Source organism: Musca domestica, unplaced genomic scaffold (assembly GCF_030504385.1).
Source record: "Musca domestica strain aabys unplaced genomic scaffold, Musca_domestica.polishedcontigs.V.1.1 3, whole genome shotgun sequence".
Lineage (NCBI taxonomy): Eukaryota > Metazoa > Arthropoda > Insecta > Diptera > Muscidae > Musca > Musca domestica.
Genome location: NW_026712299.1, coordinates 20,341,335 through 20,351,640, shown reverse-complemented (window position 1 = coordinate 20,351,640; position 10,306 = coordinate 20,341,335). Strand labels below are relative to the sequence as shown.

General features: G+C 35.6%; 1 protein-coding gene across 1 annotated transcript; it reads left to right on the top strand.

The window, feature by feature from the left end:
- The first annotated feature begins 3,354 nt into the window (after positions 1-3,354).
- On the top strand, positions 3,355-4,592 carry LOC101895331 (lysosomal aspartic protease). The gene has a single exon (XM_005189463.4). The coding sequence runs from the start codon at positions 3,398-3,400 to the stop codon at positions 4,520-4,522; it is 1,125 nt and encodes a 374-aa protein (XP_005189520.2). The 5' UTR covers positions 3,355-3,397; the 3' UTR covers positions 4,523-4,592.
- The last annotated feature ends 5,714 nt before the right edge of the window (positions 4,593-10,306 follow it).

Sequence of the window (10,306 nt, the reverse complement as noted above, 5' to 3'; positions counted from 1 at the left end):
AGTTACAAACGGAATGACGAACTTAATATACCCTCCTTACTATGTATGGTGGAGGGTATAAAAATAAAATATTTTTGAAGAACTAACTATTCTCTTTTCTTGATAGGCTAAGAATTTCCCGAGCCGCACTCGTATACATATAGAAGAGTAAATATCCATATATTAAAATAGTAATACCGAGACTGTCCTATGCAAGCCACACACGTTACAACTGGTTGTACAACTGGGAGAGGTTGTATTCAAGATTGTATCGTTTGTGGCCCGGTTGTACGAAGTTGTGTCTCGGTTGTGTGAAAAATCAAAATTTTTTGATATTTGGCATGTTGTACCAACCGATTGTAACGTTAGTGGGCATGTCGCATACAATTTTAATTTTGTTTTTATTTTTGAAGAGGCAACATCATTGTTTCGCACATCAAAACAATATGAAATCCAATCAAATGTGTGATTTTAATGTATATATAAAAAGGAAATTGAATTTATAAAATGGAATTTCAAAAATTAATTATAAATAAAAGCTATTGATTCAATTATAGAGCATGAATTTTTTCCGATGCCATCTTAACTCAAATAAGCTTTACGAAAAGTGAAGTTGTACAAAGAAGTTGTACACTAAGTTGTATCGTTTGTGACAAAAACACACAATTTGAGAACTCTCCAAGTTGTACAACCAGTTGTATAGGCTTGCATTAGAGTGCGAATATCGATTGTCTGCCAGCTCTACCTATCCATATATGTTATTATCTTTCAATGTTGTCAACCAAAAAAGTAATTATAAAATTTTTCTTTATAACAAAAATTAAACAAATGAAAGTTGATTGATGTTTTCAAAAGAAATTCCATATACTCGGCAAGGTCGAAATGTTAGTGCTCTACACTATTAAGTAAATGCGAGGTCGCTATTTAGGTATTAAGAACACGAAATATAGTGTGTTTTTTAAGTCCGATAGAACTTAAAATTGTAAAAAATAACACAAAAATTTACATTTTAATCATTTTTTTATTCGAAAGATCAATACGTGACATTAACATTTGAAAACAAGTAAGCAAAGGCTACAGTCGTGCGGGGCCGAACATGTGATACCCTACAACACTACAACATGTTAGAAGCCCTCTTATTTTGGAAGATTTCGCTTTTGAAACTATGTCACGAAGCACTGCGCAGAAATTACCCTTAGCATTTTGAACAGGGACATTTACCCAATATTTACGAACTATGTCGTGTTGTTAGTTGTTGTGCAAAAATGCTAAAATTCTTCCATGTCCTTATCGCTCTTCCCAGGCATGTCGAATTGATTCAATTGAGTATCAGGAATTTTTTTCTGTTTTTGGTTCATATGAACCATCTCCAAAAGCAAGAGGCCCCTCTGAATCTCCAAATTTAGACCCATCTATATGATTTTCTTGTCTACGATATTTGGCTATCGTCGGATATCGCCTGTAAGTAATGCTGGTATTTTTTACACAAAGTAGTGGTCCATTCTACCCAGAATCCTACACTCTAACTTCATGCGAGATTTTGTATCCTTCGGTTTCTATTTGTATTATAACGGCTGCAAAATCAGGAACATTTTTCGTTGGTCAATTTAAACCCCTAAATATTATGCGATCATCTCCAAAAGAAATAGGGTTCTATTCTGACCCTATCCGCACCTTCACTCTAAATTTCGTGTGATTACAAATTTGAGAGTGATTTCAAATTAACGTGGACAGACGGACGGACGGACATACATAGCTAGATCGACTTAGCTCGGCGAGATAGGAAGATCCATATATACTTTCCTATGAGGGAAACTAATATTTCGAGGTGTTACATAATTTTTGGCCCAATCAAACTTATAATACCCCCAACACATAGTGTTGTAGGGTATAATTATTTCGGGCACCGCGGCTGTTCTTGACGAAGTGCATTCTGGACGTCCAATTTTTGGCCACTTTTTCGAGCACTGCTGGCCGTATGTCACGAATAACACGAACAATGCTGGCCTCCAAGGCCTCCTCCATAAACCAGTGACTACACATAGCCCCACAGGAAATAATCGAGAGATATCAAATCGCACGACCTTGGAGGCCAATTGACAGGCCTACTTCTCGAAATCAACTTATCGCCAAATATTGATTGCAATAAGTCGATGGTTGCGTTCGCCGTATGGCACGTAGCGCCATCCTGTTGAAACCACATCTCCTCCAGATCAATGTAAGCCATATGTTCAAACAAAAAATCATCGATCATGGTGCGGTCACGAATCTCCGACCGTAACGCGAGCTCCGACGTCATTTTTGAAGAAATAAGGTCCGATGATGCCACCAGCGTGAAAACCGCACCATACGGTGCATTTTTCTGGATGTAATGGAGTCAGTAGGGTCTCCTGTGGATTGGTCTCACCCCATATGCGGAGATTTTGCTTATTAACAAACCCGTTAAGCCAAAAATGCGCCTCATCGCTGAACACAATTTTGCGATAAAACAAAGGGTCATTTGCCAATTGCTCTAGAGCCTGATTTTCAAAGTAAATTTGGATAATTTCGTGGCGTTGTTCAAGCGTGAGTCTATTCATGATGAAAAGTTTCATCAAAATTTAATTTTTTGTATCACTTTTTACAATTTAAAGTTCTATATAGCTTAAAAAAAAACACCCTTTACATTCTTACAAGGGAGCATATACTGAAATTATTTTGACAAGAAGTTAAATCCCCATTGAGAATGAAGAATGGTACATTGCAACAATTAAACAATTACAATATTAAAAATACATAAGATAACAAACAACAGACAATTCAGTTCAAAACGATGATCAAAACCTTTGTGAATCCCAAAACTTCGCGGCCGACACCAAATCGTTCACCAGTAATTAAGATTTTCTAGAAGACATGAGCACTCAGAGCTTTTGATGCCAAACTATAATACCTATAAAATCGGACAGCTTCATCAAATGAACTCTATCTCAACTTCTGCAGAAGATGGATAGGTTACAGCAGACAGATACCACAAACAGACAGGCGGGCATGACCAGATCCGCCAAAAGCATTCAATGCATTTTTCAACGATATATGTAGTTATTGATTTTAAAAACGATTCTACGAGTAACAAATGGAAAGTCAAACTTAAAATGGCTTCCAAACTATGGTGGATGGCGCGAAAAAATAATTATGAATGTGTTCACTTTAATTGAATGTGTTCTTAATATTTCTTGTTTTTTTATTTTTTTATCGACATCATCCATCATTTATATGGAGTAGTTAATCCTCTGCAATCATTGAAATTGTTCAATGAAAAATAAATTACTTTTTGTAGAAAAATTTCCTTCGAACGAATTTTTTTTATAAAACCCGCCACTTTAGAGCACAACAAGTCAGTTATAGACTCGTTTTATTCGTGAAAAGTGTTTTAGCAATAATGTTAGCAAAAACAGTTATTGCCTTATTAAGTTTAGCCCTAGTGGCTGAATCTGCCTTAGTTCGCATACCCATTAAAAACGTTAGGGTAGCAAAGAACAAGGCCAACGAACTATACAAACTCCAGAGCAAATACAACACATCAAGCTATACTGCCAACGAGAGTTTGTTCAACTATATGGACGATTCGTATTTTGGTGTCATAACAATTGGCACTCCACCTCAGGAATTTTTGGTACTCTTCGACACTGGATCTTCCAATTTGTGGGTTCCTGTTGCTCCCTGTTCCGCTACAAATGCTGCCTGTCAAGGTCACAATACCTATGATCCCTTGGCCTCCTCTACTTATGTACCCAATGGCCAGGCCTTCTCCATTCAGTATGGTACCGGTAGTTTAACCGGTTATTTGTTCCAAGACAGCGTGACCATTCAAGGTTTGACAATTCAACATCAAACATTTGCTGGTGCCACTAGTGAGCCTGGCGACACTTTCACCGATGCCGTGTTTGATGGCATATTTGGCATGGCCTTCGCCAACATTGCCCAAGATGGCGTTTTGCCACCCTTCTACAATTTGTACTATCAAGGTTTGTTGGAAGTCCCCATATTTTCCTTCTACTTGAATCGTAAACATGGTTCGCTCAATGGTGGTGAAATGCTTTTGGGTGGCGTTGATCCTAATCACTATACCGGCAATGTTACCTTCGTTCCCGTTTCCCAAGAAGGCTATTGGCAATTCGAAATAACCTCGGCCGTTGTAAATGGCACTAACGTTTGTGATCAGTGTCAAGGTATTGCTGATACAGGTACCTCTCTGATTGCTGTTCCCGATGAACAATATGAGAATATACAAGCTGCCATTGGTGCCGTGTATAGAGAAGAATTAAACACATATTTGTTCAATTGCTCCAGCATTGATAGTTTACCTGTTCTAAACTTTACCATTGGTGGCACCCAATTCACCCTTGAAGGCAGTGACTATGTCATTCAGATGGAGGGACTGTGCTCTTCGGCTTTTGAACCATCCGGTGCTAACTTCTGGATTTTGGGAGATATTTTCATTGGTAAATATTATACCATTTTCGATATGGCCAATATGCTGGTTGGTTTTGCTCTTGCTGTTTAAACGCAAAACGATATTTAGCAATATTTGTTTAAATATTAAATAAAAAAGTTTAAAAAATTGTATGATTTATCTATATATATAAAAGGAAGTTGTGTTAGTTACTACGCTTATAACTTAAGAACCGCTGGACAGATTTTAACGATTCAAACAAATTCGGAATTGTCTCTTTTCCGAAAAGGATAATATCCAAAAAAATCGCGTACAAATGTGATATATTAACATTTTCATTTTGACTTTTCAAATGTACAATAGTAATGTTTTATTTTGCATGATTTTTTTCCATTTTGACTTACTTTTTTCTAATGTACATTTGTAGTGTTTTTTATATTTTATTTTTGAATTCGAATATTAATACCAATTTATTTAATTGACTTGATTTCTTGAGAACTGAAATTGATGGCGGGTTACATGGAAGTGTAGTACCGAATTATGCGGTGGCGAAACGGAATAGAGGATATCGAAATAATTAAACGCGGTCACACCAAAGTTAATAGATAATTACTTTTTCAAAATCGCCAAAAACTCACGAAAAAGAGATCTCATTGCAAAAATTCTGAAATCGGGAAAAAATCGAAAAAAATTTTTTTTTCAATGGAATTGATTTTTAAAATAATAGTACATTCTATTGACAAACTTTGTAAGGACCTTTAAACATTTGCTGTAAAAAATCGGCTAACAAGTTGAATATTTTTACAATTTGTTATTCTTTTTTTGTCAATTTTTTTTTTCAATTTGCATTATCATATTGAATTCAATTGATTTTTTTGTGAACAGAATGAAGAATAATTTTTCACTATACAATTTTTCACCAAAATAAGTGCGAAATAGAATGTAAACTGACATCTACCTTTCAACTCCAGGGCCTATATCGTGGTTCAGCTGGAAGATGCGAACACATTTAAATAATCAAAAATGACCGAAAAAGCCTAATGGGCCTCATCTCAAAGCGTGAACATGCCTTTTTTATGTGACAATAATCCGTCCAATGAGAGCTCAAAATGCAAAATTCTTTGGGAGTACAATCAGGAAAATACCAAATATAAAAGGTGCAAAATAGTAGAGCGAATGGGACTTTTATTAAGAAAAGGATTTCTATCCTCCCAGAAATTCTTCCCAAACATTCAAGATACCTTAAATCGCTTTTGCAGGTCATGATATAGATCATAACTCACGGATAAGGGTACAACCCGATTTTATATTTATATAACCATCGTATGATTCAAGCTATTTTTGGGGTCTTAGTCCCTTTTTATTTTTTGGCCCTTATTAGGCATCTTTGTGTCTAAGGGGGTACAGAACCTCTTCGCATAAAATTTGAAATTTTCAGAGTAGGGCCCATATTGGTCTTGAACACATTCATCTATTGATTTGGCTAAAAAAATTTGTTATGCTACCTTGGGGAAGGGAACCATCATACAGATAATTGCCACATAGGAATTATTTAAGTAAAGTCTCCACATTGGAGTATCCCCAAGTCCACTTTCACACCTAATGTGTGGTCAGAAAGGAAAATTTTGTATTCTATTGAATTTGTAACTCCCAAGAGAATATTGGTTGGGAACGTAGATTTGGAATGTACATCTATATGAAATAAATTGTGGGAACATGAACAAATTACAAATATAAGAAAGTAGTACGGGACCGAATATTTGTTGAATCGACATTGAATTATACTATACTATTATACTATGATGAAAAATATGGACTTTATGGGGTCTCCAATTTACAATTTAAATGGAAAATAAAAAAATTCCCATCTTACGGTAATGGGTGTGAAATACCTATAATTTTGAGTTGGCCTCTATTTGCCATATTGGATTATAAGGGGTAGAAGAAAGTTTTCAAAGTAGGTCGATGTTTCGGAGTAGTGCCCATATAAAGGTACATCCTGATTTTACCATATTTCAAAGGATTTGGCTAAAAATGTGTATTCGGGGGGTGAAAATCTTACACAAAAATGTCAACATATTCACAAATTTTAGAATTTTCTCCATGCAATAGTATACACTCAAGTCCACCTTTTGGCGGACAAACAGACCGACATGGTTAGGGGGACTTATGAGGACTCTAATGCACAATCTAAGGTGCTAATGGGTTTAAAAAAGTAATTAACTTTGCCTATTCTTAAATCATTCAGCCCTCAATTATGAGGTGTACAAAATACAGTAAATTCCAAATTGCTTCTCATTTGACTGTAAAATTTTGCTACGATTTTTACCATACTAAAAATTAATTTGATCCCTTACATGGGGATAAGATTCATATATACTTTTTAATAGATTTGTATAGCACATCCACACATTTGAAGCACACGGTTTAAATATTGAAGTCCACGGCTTATAAATGGGTACAGATATTTTAAAACACTTTTAATCGACCAGTACGCAAACACTTACATCAGTCATATCTGTGAATAATTATGCTTTTAAAAATATGCATAATAAACAAAAACTACGGGCCGGCAACGCGGACCGGGCCAGCTAGTAATAAATATATTTAACTTATATAAAAACAAGAATATGAAAGCATTTACCAATAATGTTCAATCGTTAAAAGTTTCATTCGGCATTATGGGTACTTCCAGTTCTATTCGCCTTGGTAATTATTTAATTTTTAATTTAATTTAATTTAATTTTTTGCCAATATCTCTACATAGACAAATAAAGGTACGCAGGGTAAGATAAAAAACTGCAACAAAATGAAACGCCATATTTTTTACATTTTTTTTTAAATGTTATTGAATGAAAGCTAAAAATGTCGGAAATAGCATCAAATTTTAGAATAAGTTTTGATTTGTTCGAATTGGTCACCTTTGGCACGAATTATGGCCTTCAAACGGTCAATGAAACCGTCACACGCTGCCCGAATGTTGCTCTGCGGCCATTCCCGGCGAAGCGCTTGCTTGAGGTGATCGACATTTTGATATTTTTTAGTGCCAACCTTGCTTTCCAAAATACTCCAGACACAATAGTCTATCCGGAGATTTTGGTGGCAATTGTGCGCTGGAAATGAAGCGAAGAACCTCATTTTGTAACCATTCTTGGGTGGCGCGTGCTGCGTCCTGTTGGAATGTCCAAAATGTTTGCTTACCCAATGCTTTAATACACCCTCCAGAATATTTTCGCGATAATATTCGAAATTTATTCTGATGCCACGGTTTATACGTGCGGAGAGCAACCCTCGGCTAAACATCACAATTTTGTTTGTTTACAGACTGCTGGACAAAGAATGTTTTCTCATCAAAGAAAACCAAATTCGGCAGTTCACCACTTTCGGCCAAGCGAAGCAACTCTTTAGCTCTTTTGATTCTGTTTTCGTTTCGTTGCGGTGTAAGTTCTTGCACTTTTTGGAATTTCAATGAATTTACCCCGAGCTCATTTTTCCATATATGCTGAATGGAATATTACGATATGTTCAGCTCACGAGCCATATGCCACGCGGGTTTCGATCATGTCGCTACTTTACTTTTCGAACTATTTCTGCTGATGTTGCTGTTTTCTTCCGCCCACTTCCTTGACGTCGGGCTACGCTACCAGTACCATGGTAACGAACGATGCTACGAGACACAAAAGATTTATTCACATTTAAATGCTACAGTGCTCCAATTATAGCCACTTGAGGTTTTCCTGGCACGCTTGAATACCATCTCGAATAACTTTTTTTCTGGAAAATTCTCACCAAAATGCTTTTGTACGCCTGTAAACAATATAATGAGCTGTCACTGGAACAATTTTAACAGATGTCAGGCGAGTGGCTTAGAAATAAAAGCAGTCTGAAGTTGGTTGCAGTTTTTTCGTCTGTTTTGTTTGTAACAGGCAAAAGGAAACGAGATAGACCCATAGTTCCTTTTGATGATCTGCTTAGAATCACGTTCTGAGTCAATTTATGCATGTCCGTCCGTCTGTCCATGTATTTTTGTAAACAAAGTACAGTTCGCATTTATTGCCCTATCCAGATGAAATTTTGCACAAATCATTTGTTTGGCCCTATTGAAATTGGAGATAATCGGTAAAAATTTAGATATAGCTCCCATATATATCTTCGTCCGATTTGCTTTTTATTGTATGAAATTTTGCACATACAACCAAATTAGGTCTGAAAATAAGTATGCCATATTTTATCAAGATCGGTTCAGATTTGGATATAGCTCCCATATAAAACTTCGACCGATTTATTTTTTATTGTGCACCAAACGTCTAATATTTGTCCAAATGGGATGGATTTTGACACTTACGACCGAATTGAGTCTAGAGGCTAGTATGTCAAATTTGGTGAAGATCGGTTCAGATATAGCTACAGCTCCCATATTTCATCCGATTTGGTCTTTAAGTCCCTCACATTCGTAATATGCGCTCCACAGGAATGATATTTGGTACCAGATACCAGATAAAGCCCAAAAATAGTTGATTTTAATTTTATTAAAATCTGTTGAGATATAGCTATAGCTCCCATATATACTGTTCATCCGATTTGTTATATTTGTTACCCACAACCGTAATATGCACTCAGAAATATCCTTGCCAAATTTTATTGAAATCGGTTCCTATTTGGATATAGCTCCCATATATATCTTTATCCGATTTCAAATTAATTGTGCACCAAATGGGCAATACAAGTCCGAATTTAAAAGATACAAATGCTTCGGCATTTATAGTCCTTTGAACTTTAAATTATAATTATATATAATTATAATTATTATTGTAATTATAGCGTGTATGTTGAATTCTCCCATTAAAACGTTTAATTGTTATGCGGAGCTCTACTAAATTAGCAAAATGGTGCAGGGTATCAAAAAGACGTCCCCGTCTGACTTTAAGACTTTCTTTACTGTTTTTTTTGAATTTATTTTATTTTAACCAACAAATGTTCGTGTATAAAATTTTGAATGCATATAAAATCAGAAGGGGTTTTCGATTCCTTCTAAACACGGCACATCTCAATTTCTATCTGTTCTGTTGTAAAGATGGTAGATATCGGCAAATCCCTTCTTTTACCTCCCCTACAAAGGGCATAACACAAAAGAGCATAAAATGCAAAATAAGCATTCTAATTTGGGAACTATGTCTAACTCTGAATCGATTTTCAACAGATTTGCTTTTGTACCTCTAGTACCGAATAACTTTGCTGTACATATTTCCGACATTTTTGCTTTCATTTAATAAAATTAAAAAAAAAAATGTAAAAATTATGGCGCTTGATTTTGTTACAGTTTTTCGACCTCACCCTGTATAATGCATGATATGGCTTCGATAAGAAAAGTTGAAAAATATCTATTGGAGCTAAAGATATACCGGATCGAGTTTCACCAAATGGAAAACTTCCGTTGAATATGAAAAAATCTATCCAATTTGGGATGAATATTTATATCGAAGCTACATACAAATCTGAACCGATCTCGATAAAATTTGGCAGAAGTATTTTCGAGCTGTATATGATGTCCGGTATCAAATATCACTGTTGTGGGGTGCATATAACACATGTGAGGGACTTTAAACCCCGAATCGGATAAAACATATATGATGTACTTTCTTCTATGGTGACTTCCGTCGGAAGTGCCACAATCCACTCCATTTAGGCTGATATTAGCCATTTGGTGCACAATAAACCTGCAATAGGATAATGGTATATATGGGAGCTACATCCAAATCTGAACCGATTTTGAAATTATTTGAAACAATTATTCCTGAGCTGTATTTACTTTCTGGTACCAAAGTTTATTGTTGTGGAGTGCAAATTACGCCTGGTGGGTCTTAAAACCACAAATTTTATGAAGCATATATATGG

Coding starts and splice junctions, on each gene's coding strand:
- LOC101895331 (XM_005189463.4), top strand. CDS start 3,398: ATGTTAGCAAAAACAGTTATTGCCTTATTAAGTTTAGCCCTAGTGGCT.